The sequence below is a fragment of the Solea senegalensis genome, linkage group LG7 (assembly GCF_019176455.1).
Source record: "Solea senegalensis isolate Sse05_10M linkage group LG7, IFAPA_SoseM_1, whole genome shotgun sequence".
In the NCBI taxonomy this organism is placed as follows: domain Eukaryota; kingdom Metazoa; phylum Chordata; class Actinopteri; order Pleuronectiformes; family Soleidae; genus Solea; species Solea senegalensis.
In genome coordinates, this window is record NC_058027.1 from 4,572,772 (window position 1) to 4,584,337 (window position 11,566).

The 11,566-nt window shown below is 40.7% G+C and overlaps 1 protein-coding gene across 1 annotated transcript; it reads left to right on the forward strand.

The window, feature by feature from the left end:
* The first annotated feature begins 2,736 nt into the window (after positions 1–2,736).
* Positions 2,737–10,610, forward strand: LOC122771894 (cell surface A33 antigen-like). Its single transcript, XM_044029458.1, has 7 exons — positions 2,737–2,913; positions 4,314–4,480; positions 4,551–4,767; positions 6,167–6,331; positions 7,164–7,280; positions 7,417–7,549; positions 8,281–10,610. Exons 1-7 carry the CDS (start codon positions 2,859–2,861, stop codon positions 8,696–8,698), a joined length of 1,272 nt encoding a protein of 423 aa, XP_043885393.1. The 5' UTR covers positions 2,737–2,858; the 3' UTR covers positions 8,699–10,610.
* The last annotated feature ends 956 nt before the right edge of the window (positions 10,611–11,566 follow it).

Consider the following 11,566-nt stretch of genomic DNA (forward strand, 5'->3'; position numbering starts at 1 on the left):
CACATTGACCAAAGAGTGAGTTACATCTTCTTCCATCATGGTACAGGTTGGAATGGTAAGGCTTGCATTTTGACTGAGAACAGTGACTTTACTTGGGAGACAGGGCGTGGGTTGTGCCCGATGGCCACGTCAGCCGGAAATGTAGAGTGACATCGTACCAGGGCAACAGCGAACAGCGACTACAACAACGGAAGACATGGAGCAGCTGCTTTGAGAATAGACTTCCATGGGTCATTTACACTGATCGCAAGCGAGGTCGCCCACTCAGCTGACCATCGTTTGGGGAGCCAGTCTAGCTCCACCCTAACCATACCATTTTACTCTGGTACCTCAAAGGAAGGTTGCCAAAGAAGGGAATGGTAGGGGCTGGTTATTTGGGTAATATTGTGGTGTTAAAACCCGTTGAATTGACCTGATCTTGTGGTACCCAGATGCTTCCTGCAGGAAGTGATTTCTCCATGGAGGTTCACAGTATACCAAGACATGAAAAGGGGTTGATGGGTGATCAGCAGTCTCTCAAGTAGAAACATTATTCATGAAAGACCGCCTGCAGCTGATGCATTGAAATGTTTCCCTAGCACAGACACAAAATCCAGCAGGGATGTAATTTGCCACTGAGTACGGACATCTCTAATCCTCGTCTATCTCTGTGGTTTGTCATGAGCTGCCAGCCACTTTTATACGCTTAGATCTTATGAGATCGCAAAGGAAAGGACCCCCGGGGTCTGCAACCATTATGTGATGACAAGATAAGACTGCCAAGAGCTCAAGAGATGAAATTGTTTGTGGTGGTAAGCAGAGGGAGATAAGTGAATGAAACAAGAAAAAAGAAAGGAGCATATGGGATGGTGTAAAAAAAACAACATACCCTAGCCAGTGTGTCCATTTGGGCTCCATAAGAGTTATATTCGGGCTGTCAATGTGGCTCCCAAAGGGGCTTGTCCATGGTTTCCATGGTGGCCCCACCCGTGGTCGCCCACTTCAAGCCCATGCCTACTTCCAGGCTACCTGGGTACTAAGTTGGTATCAATTGGGCATGGACTTGAAATGAACTGGTTTCAGTAACATGGATTACACATACGCTTGAGGTCGCCATAAAAGCCACTTGAGACCCATATTGTCAGTGCAAATATGGACATGCTGGCTGGGTACACACATTTAGGCAAGAACACACTCAATCTTTCACCATTGTGAAAATACAATACACGGTAAATGAACAATTTATACAAGGAAAAGGTTTCTAAGGCATGAAATGTCAGGCAAAACACAAGATGTTCTAGCAATGATCAACAGTTATTATAATAATCATGCAGCGCTAAATACTCATCTTAATTAACCTATTGTTGCAGTCCGCCGCCTTAAATGGGGACCAGGCTACCACAAAATGCCATATTCAAGGAGCATAGAGCTGAATTACACACATGACTTCAAGATGAACATCAGTTTTACAGACCATTCAATTCTGCAGCAGATCTTATTGAAAAGGAATTAAATATGTTTAACTGTATGTTGAAATCTATAATTTACTTCTGCTATCAAACTGGAACTATTGTAATCTTCATGTAAATTCCTACTACTACTTCCTCTACTACTGCTGCTGCTGTTGCTACTATTACAACTATTACTTCTTCTACTACTGCTGCTGTTGCTACTACTACTACTTCTACTACTGTTGCTGCTGCTACTACTACTACTAGTACTACTGCTGCTGCTGCTGTTGCTGTGGCTACTACTACAAATGTGACAATGACCAGAAACTAGTACTTCAGGTCAAAACGACAAACAATGTTTAGTTTGCTCAGCAAACAACTAGAACTTTGGAAAAAGGTGAGCGTTTTCCAGCAGTTTTCAGTTGTTGTGTTTTTTTAAACAGGTCATCTAAATGATTTGACCACATTTCCTTTTCCACAACATCATTTCTAAGTCTTTTTTGTTGTAAACTTAAAGTTGCTGCACAAGAGGCTGCTTCATCTTTGTGGAGCACAATGTGAACTGTTAGGTATATCATTTAGAACCTGTCTCTCGCTCTGTGTGTGTGTGTGTGTGTGTTCTTGTATTTGTTACCTTTTTAAGACCTTTTCTGGCATTAACACTGACCTTGTCAGGACCAGTAGTCCTCATGGAGACCGAAACCTGGTCCTAAACAGAAACTTAACCATTTCTGAGGAACTTAGGTTTAGGTTAGTGTTAAGGATAGGATCAGGCTTTAGTTAGACTGTCCAAATGAATGGATGTCAATGGAGAGTCTGTGTGTGTGTGTGTGTGTGTGTGTGTGCCTTCAGGTGATAAATCCTCGTCAAACCAGTCCGACAGGACAAAACGCTTCTCTTGTTCCAACAGCACTTTTGACGCTGCACCACAAACAACAACTGTGTCTAGAGTTTGGTTTTATCAATCCTTTAACACCCTTAATCTCTCTCAGTCTGGCAACATGAAGTTGAAATTTAAAAGAGATTTAATAATTTCCGGAACTGTAGAAAACACAAAAAAGATCACATTAGAATACAAACACAGTAAAGCAGAAACTGTGTGTAAAACCCATGTGCTTGTGTTAAAGTTTAGAAAAACACAGTTTCCTTTGAGGAGAATCCCTGGAAGAGTCGCATACTCCTCACTGGAGGAGAGACAAGCAGAAACACGTCAGGTGGGCGCAGCAAGAATGTTACCTGAACCGCGGCGGCTGTGCTGATTGGCGGAGAGCGCTGTCAATCACGTGGAAGCGGGGAGGGGGCGGGGGAGGCACACCCTGCTGACGGACGGGTATCGATGCTCGTGCGCACCGGGCGGCTCCGTTTCTCTGTTTCATTTATGAGCGACGACCCGTCGCGGAGGAACCACTGACGGTCAACGTTGAGGACATGCAAGTGTTTGCCATGGAGGGAAGGATTTTTGGTTTGCTTCTGCTGTGTCTGGGTGAGTCCTCGTGTCATAAATAACGTCCGTGTCTGTCCGTTGTCGAGGTGCCACACCTGTTTGTTTGCGCACCTTATTGTACAACGGAACAGGCCCATTCGGACCTGTTTATGTGCTGGGAACGTGTCCTTCTCAGTGTTTGGCGGGGTTACTGCTTTAATGCAAACCAACTAAGTGAAATGTAAAGGATTGAAATCATCAGTCGAATGTTGATTTTTCTGTAGAACACCTGTTGTCTTTTACAGCACTGACTTAAAACTGGGAATCTAAATTTGAAAAAAGGGGTAGCACTGGTTTTCGTTTGGTTTCGAAGTTTATTTAACTGTCCTACATTCGTTTCTGCTTTTAATACAACCATGATTTCCTTCATCAAAAAAAATACAAAATTACAATTGTTTTTTTTGTCAAAATACAAAGAGTTTTAAATGTTTACGGTCATAAAAGACAATGAGAAAAACATCCTGAACGCCTTCAGCTAGTTTTGTTCCCTGTTCTCTGTGTGTATGTGGGTGAGAGGGTGGGGCTGTGAATTATTAAAGTCATCAATCAGGTCATTCTGATGCATGTTTGTGATATTATTTTTTATGGGATCACTGTGGAATGCTTTTTGTTTAAGTACCTTCTACTACTGATTTATCAATTAGTTCAACGAAAGGTCAACAAAATGTTAGAAAATGTTGAACCTCAAATGTCTTGTTTTTAACCACAGACCAAAATGATTCAGTTTTAATGATTTCTTTGTTACATGGAGCAAAGAAACCAGGACATTTTCACATTTAAGAAGCTGGATAATCACAAAAATACTCCAGAATGATCACATTTGATTAATTGTTGCAGTGGCCAGCAACTGGTTGCTCGGGGGCAAAAAGTGGCCTGCCAGCGTTAAACATCTGGCCCAGTAAATGAACAAAAAAGTTTTTTTAAATTGTTTGTTCATGCAAAAGTCTCACAGAATTCAAAAGACTTTATTTGAAAAAAAAAAAAAACATGAACTGAGTCAAAGGGCAGTAGTTCCAATTCTCTGACTTTTTTTAAACCAACACGTCTTAAATTTACCATATTTGTACAATTTTGAATAGTTTAGATTAGAAGAAAAAAGGTTAGTAGAAAAAACCCCCCCAAACAAACAGGTTTTTATTGATCAAGATGTGACCCAATATTCAATTACTTGAACAATATTACTTACTTACAGATATTATGATTGCAATATGATTTTAATTGGTCTTTTCAGATCTATAGAATGAGATTCTTTGGGGTTCTTGAATTCCTGCAGAACTTAAATAATTACAATGGATATTTGTAATTATTTCTAATAGATGTTTGGTGTTTTCTGTATGTAAGTACAGAAGAATGGCAGGATACACTGTATATGAATGTGACTCTGTGTAATCCTGTGGCAGTGATGGCGAGCGTCGGTGCCCTCAAAGTGGTGATCCCGCTGGAGACGTACGAGTTTGCGAGGGGTGACAACATCACGCTGCCCTGCACCTTTACTACCACGAAACCCGCTGACAGTCTCAAGATCATCACATGGTCTGCTGAGGCTGAGAAAGCGAACGCTAAGGAGGTCAGTATCCGTCTGTATCCGTCACATTGTGAGTAATAATCATCTAATTGTAGCTATTGTCGCGCAACAGACGGTGATCCTCACCTACTACTCTGACCCCGGAACTACAGACATCAAGTCCATGTATGAAGGCCGCGCACTTCTGGACCTCAACCTTGCCTCCGGAAAGGCCAACCTGAAACTGTCGTCCATCACTCTAGCGGACAACAAAGTGTTTGAGTGCCGCGTCATGATCCCCGGTGATGACGAGGGCACGCCGGCAGACACCGCACGCTTGGTGGTTCTAGGTAACGTTGCATTTTTTAATTTATTACTGAATTTGACAGAGACGTTGCAGCTTATTCAAAGAAAAAAAAAAAACAAGATCCATTCCATACTTCATAACTTTGTGTCTGACGTTATTTCTTTGAAGATAAACTATATCATGACATGAGACAAGATATGGTCTTAGGATATTGTGGTATCTGTGATGACCTGCTTTTAAAGGCTGTTGCATTGATAATAATAATAATTTTTATTATATTGAATAATGTGAAATGAATAATGTGAAACATTATATATATCGATTAATTAGATTTAAAAAAGGTCATTTAATTCATTTGAAGCCAAATTATTTGTGTCAAAGCAGAATTTGACCATATTTGTTGGCAATTCATTGTTTCAAACACACATAAATATCCATCCATCTTCTACCACTTTATGCTCCACATCGATTGGGTCGCTGGTGCCAATCCCAGCTGACATGGGGCAAAAGGCAGCATACATCCTGGACAGGTCACAACATAGAGACAAACAACCATCCACTCTCAGTGTCCAATGTTGCCTAATCCCAAAATCTGCATGTTTTTGGACTGAAAGGAATCCAGAGAACCTGGAGAAAACCCACACACACACACACACAGGGAGAACATGCGAACTCCATGAATTGTCAGCTATTTTGATAATCGATTCATCTGTGGTTTTTTTTGATGATGATTAAAACGGGTTTCTCTGGTTTTTCAGCTTCTTAAATGTTAATATTTTCCAGGTTTCTTTGCTCCATAGGACAAAGAAATCATTAAAACTAAATAATTTTGGTAGATTAGATTTAGATTAGATTTTTCAACATTTTCTGACCTTTTATGAATCAAACCAGTACAGGATTGCCAAGGAGGTCATGTTTCTCTGTTATTTTTTGTGGTATCCAAATTTACAGATCCAGATTCAGGATTTAAAAAAAAAAAACAATAGTTTACCTTGTTTGATAGTGGAGTGTATTGGCACTGTAGGAACTTTCCCCACATTTAAAACATCTAACAAGTGTCTCTGTGACACTTCCCAAGTGTCAGCAAGGAAACCTGACCCTCTTTGACCTTCATGGGTAACAGCAGACCACTTGTGGGCCACTTGCAATTGATTTCAATGCGGCCTGCCAATTAATATCACGTTATATATGTCACGTTTTTTTAATAAAGATACGTTTTATTGTGAATGATACATCATTCTACATCAACACAAACATGATTGAATATGGTGATGTCATACTGACCAGACTAGATACTCAGTGGCCCAGGTCATATGAGTTTGAGACCCCTGAGCTAAGGGACTGATGTATCTCACATGTAAGCTGAAGGATTTGACCTGTCCAGGATGTGACGGTGAATAAATGGTAGATCTTTAAGCACAATGTTAATTTTATTTTTCCAGTGGCGCCGTCAAAACCCATCTGTGAGATCCAGGGTAAGGCAGAGTACGGCCAGAACATCAACCTGACCTGCAGGTCTGAGGAAGGCTCCCCACCACCCACCTACAAGTGGGAGAGTCGCGACGTGCGGAACGCGCCTCGTCTCGCGGACCCCCGAACCACCGACAGTGAGTATCAATGGTGACATGACACAGGACGATTGAGCTATAGCGTGAGATATTTGCTCAGTCTCTTGTTTATCCCTCACAAACCACGACCAGTCCACAGAGGTGCGGCAGACTTTCAGTCTAGCTTTAAAGATGTCAGTCGCAAAGGCTGATTTCACAATAACAAGCAATGCCGACTTAGTTTGGCGACTGGTTCAGGGGGAATTAGGACTATTGTTGTTGTTGCCTGGCTGCAGGTCATCAGGGAGAAGGATGTATGTTGCTGCAGGGCTCTCTGTATCTGTGTTTGTGTGTGTGTGTGTGCGTTCCAGGTATTACTCATGCTGTGGGGACCTAAATCTGTCTACACAGTCACATTACAGGGGCAAAAATCAAGCAGTTACGATGAAGTTGGGGGTTAGGCCAGTTATGTCTCCAGGAAATGAATATAAGTCAATATCCTGTCTTCTGAAGTCATGGAAACCAGACTGTGTGTGTGCGCTTGTATTTATATCTTTGTGAGGACATTTTGTCTAGACCCCACAACTTTAAAGTACTTTTCAGAGTAATTGAGACCTGGTTCTAAGTTTAGGGAAGTGGTAGTTATGGTCAAGGTTAGAGGAAGTCTCCAGGAAATGAGTGTACGCACATGCAATATCCTCTGAAGTCAAATGAAAGTTACAAATGAAATGCAATTTTATGGCATTGGTACACAAGTTTATTTAGGAACTAGCCCTAATTGGCACCTTGCTAATTTCAGATGATGTGCTTGGATTTATGTTTTCTATGACGTAAGATGGTGTAACTGTAAAGGTATTGTAGGGACATGTACAGCATGTGTTTTGTCTTTCAGAGGGCGGTATCCTGTCTCTGTACAATATCTCTAAAGAAACATCCGGATACTACACCTGCACCTCAAAGAACAAGATCCGCTCGGCCTCCTGCAACATCACCCTGTCCGTTATGCCACGTAAGGCCCCGCCCCCGAGTTCAGCTTTCAAATACAATCTGGAAACAGCATTCGCATCAAAATATCAAATTTCTGCATTTTCCTCATCATAATAGCTAATATCTGTTTTGTTGTCATCTTCTCTTCAATCCTTCAGCTTCCATTAACGTTGGTTCCACCACGATAATCATCGTCGTCGTCATCGCTGTATTGCTCTTGCTTGCTATCATCACCTTTTTCTGCTGCCGCCACCACAAGAAGAAGAAGGAGCGGGAGGCATACGCCATGGGGTAATGCTTTCATTCATTCAATTCATTATTTATCCCCTGAAGAGAAGTGTCCCCCCAAAGGTTAATACCCGATATAAGCCGTTCATGAGGTTTGATTCCCGGCCCAGGTGAACCCATTAAAAAGCTGATTTACACAACATTGACAAAGATTGGTTTGCATTTTGGTGGGTTTTTTTTTACCGCTGACACAAACATGACAAAAGTCATCATAATCACTGATATTATACTTCTGTACTGCTCTATGAGACATAGTGAAACCATATTTTGCTTTTTGTTTACAGTTCTTGTAAAACAGTTGTCAATTTTCCCAAATTTTTATTATTTATCATTACTTTGACCTGAGGGAGCTCACTTTAATTATTCATTCATTTAAATTTAAATTTGATGTTGTTTATGGTGTTTGTAAAATTCACATTATTTTCTCTTTTTTTTTTTTTTTTACTGTAAATGCGTATCAGTTCCAAATATCAATATCAGTTATCTTCTTCATTAACTAGTAGTAATGTGTATCGATATCGGCCCTGAAAAACCAATATCGGTCGACTCGATAAGGAGCAAGAATTACATTAATAACTAATGTGAAATCGAGTGATTGACCCACAGTTTAGCTGCATTTTTGTAGTTTCAGCGCAGCTATGGTTTGGTTTTAAACACTTTTTAATGTGTCTTAATAAATACACCAATAACAAAAACCCTTCACCACACCTGACCATCGCGTGTCCACGTTTCAGAGTCCGCAAGGAAGAGTACGAGGACAAGGAAGAGCCGCCGAGAAATGGTGAGAGTCGGCGAGCTGATGGGCAGGAGGACAATCGCGACAATTACGAAGAGCGGAGCGAACGCGGCGGCAATGACGACCGGCGCAGGGATTACGACGACCGCCGCAGCGATTACGACGACCGCCGCAGCGACTACGACGACCGCCGCAGCGACTACGACAACCGCCGCAAAGACTACGACGACCGCCGCAGCGACTACTCTGACCGCCGCGACCGCTACCCTGACCAAGACGAGCGTTCCAATGATAATCGTCGTTACGATGATGCCCGGCGCTATGATGACCGCTATGATGAACCGTACGACGACCGCAACAGTGACAGACCACCCGTGCCAAACAATAAACCACCGAGGAGGGACTACGATGACTAAGGACCAACCACTGTCCTCCGTCTTCCACTTTACTCAAGGTGTGACCTTATTGGCTCGAACGACATTTAAAGGCCTAGCTATGACATAATTGGGTGAAAATGTGCCATACGTATAGGCTACTAAAGATAAATATGAAATGCATCACAGTTTTGGTTTGGGTCGTGCATCACAGTACAGTATCATTGGTGTGACTTGAAGTAGCGACGGGGGGGTCAGTTAGCGAAGGACAGGGAACAAAAAAAGTTATTTGGAAAAGGGTGGGCGGGGTCAACAGTTACAATCCCTTCAGAAATAGAAAGAAATACTTGTGTTCTCACTGATTTTTTTTTTTACTGTGTTCTCTGTGACATGATTATCTCAGTCTCAGGGATCTGTGGGTAAATCTCAGGATAAACTTCTCCAGCATCCGACAACTTATCCTTATGCCCGCTACGTAACCAGAGCACCACAAAGAGGTGATCCCGTCTCTGCTTGTGAGGTTAGACTGGTTGTTTGCTGAATGCCCTCCCCCACTTTGACAAATGTGGTGGTGTAGTGAGAAGGGACGGGAATGCTAACAGTAGCAGGAAGATAGCTAAAAAGATAACATTGCTGATAGCATCTTTAATGTCCAGTGTGTAACAATAACAAAGGGTTTACTGTCAGACCCTGAATGTACTAACCATAAATATGTTAGTTTAAGTGTATTATACGCTAGTTATAGCTCAGGGTATAACCCTAACCCTACATGCTGTACCTCCTCCGTGTCTTATGGACGTTACACAATACTGTCGCTAGAGGGCAGTGCCGAGTGACATGCGTCAACAAACATGGCGACCATTGAAGACAGGAACACAAGCGGCGGTGGAATGTAAGTTATTCCATTAATGGGGAATAGAGCTTGATGACGCATGGTATGTCCGGCACAACTTTTAACAGCTTGCTTCCGCACCATCTCAAAACTTTCCACCATTTTTTAAACCCTTATACACTCTACATTGGACTATTGACTCTTTACTGCCCCCTCACGATTTCCAGTGGTGTTGCTTCGTTTTGTCCGTCATCGTGCGACGAGTATAAATGGTCAGTGAGCCTTTAAGAACTTGAGCTGCCATGTTTAATGTTACAGAAATGGAGTGGAGGAGTCCTCTGTTTTGTTGCATTCTCCAGTCTCACCATTAGATGTCACTAATTGTTACACACTGGACCTTTTCCGGTATAAGCAGCCCAATACCATTTGTACCTTTTTGTTGTAAAGCAAAACTCACGCCACAAAAATATTTAAAAAATGAACAAATATTTCCCCACCAGAATCAATATTTTTTATACAATATTCCACATACAGTATGTGTGTATGTGTGTGTAAATACATGCTAACTGCAGCTCGATCAGGTTTGGTCACATTCTGAAGGTGAGACACAAACACTGTGAGTCAGATGTGCTGCCTGACTGTGTGTTATTTAGAAATAATGTGGAAATTCACCTTTAACTGAATGTGAGGCCTACTGACTGTGTGTGTATGTGTGTGTGTGTGTTTGTGTGTCTTGATTTTAGATGGTTTTAGCTGTTGGGTGTCATGGTGGTAGTGTTCTTTTTTTTTTATTGTGTATTTTAATTTTTAGGAAGCAGTAATCACGTTGAAGAGACACACCTCAGTTTTCTGTCTTTCTTTATGCTTGTCAGAATTATGGAATTGTATACTGCGTTATTGTATAGAAACAGGCACTGAACCATTTAATGTTCAGTCTTTCTCTATTTTCTTCCTTAAAAGCTATTAAGAAACGTATCTTTATAGAGAGTTTTGTTGAATTTTCTGAAAATAAAAATCATAATATAAATGGATGAATGGATGCAGGTCTAGTCATTGAACATATCAAATATGTAATAGATTATTCGTCGATATTTGGATAATAAAGAGTTTTCTTAAATGTGATTATTTTCATTTTTTGTTCCATATAACTGAATCATTTTTGATTCAGTTTTTTTGAACATTGGGAAACACTGAGCTACATTTTCTGAACATTTTATGGATCAATCAAGTAAACGATGAACCGATTGTGAAAATAATCGTTAGTTGCATCCCTGTTTGTTACACCCCGCTCATCACCGTCTGATGAGTTTTATTACGTCATGATGTTGTATATATTTCTGTTGAAATGTAAGGAAATATAATCGGCTACACAATAAGCAATTATGTGAGGTTTAACTGTGTTGTATCAAAACGAGTGCAGTAAAGTTACAAATGTGTCAAAATGATAATGGCTGCTACTTTTGCATATATGGATTTGGTTTGGGTTTTGTCCTCGGTCCAGAAGTCAATATTGTCAGTAAAGTTTATGGTTTTGAGGCCTCAGTTTAAAACAAACTTCCGTTTAATTATGGTTTCTACCTCTTCCCGTCTCGTTGTGGCTGCACCTGCTCATCAATGACACCAACAACTGAAATATGATGTCAGTCAGGTGGCCGGTTGGAAATTGAAGAACGGAAAAACAATTATTTTCAGTTTATAGTTACATTTTGTGTAATTGTGCAGCAGTGCGTTGTCATTCATTTGAAATCTCTTGAAAGAAAAGGTGATGAAATAAAATGAATCATGCAGCTGCTTTGAATTTTCACTAGATGGCAACATAACACCTCCCTAAACAACTGAGTTGTTTCGTGATCACAATTTATGACTGCACATGGATTTGATTTAAAAAAAAAAGTAAAAGTATTATTATTATTATTATTATTGCTCTTGGTGTGATTGTAATTACTTTATATAGTCATAATTGAGCAGCAGATGTAATATTTGTATTATTATATACGATAATATTCTATATAATTCACAAGAGGGCCTTTTACTTCCTTTTATTTCTTAAAAAACAAAACTGTATTCACCATGATTCA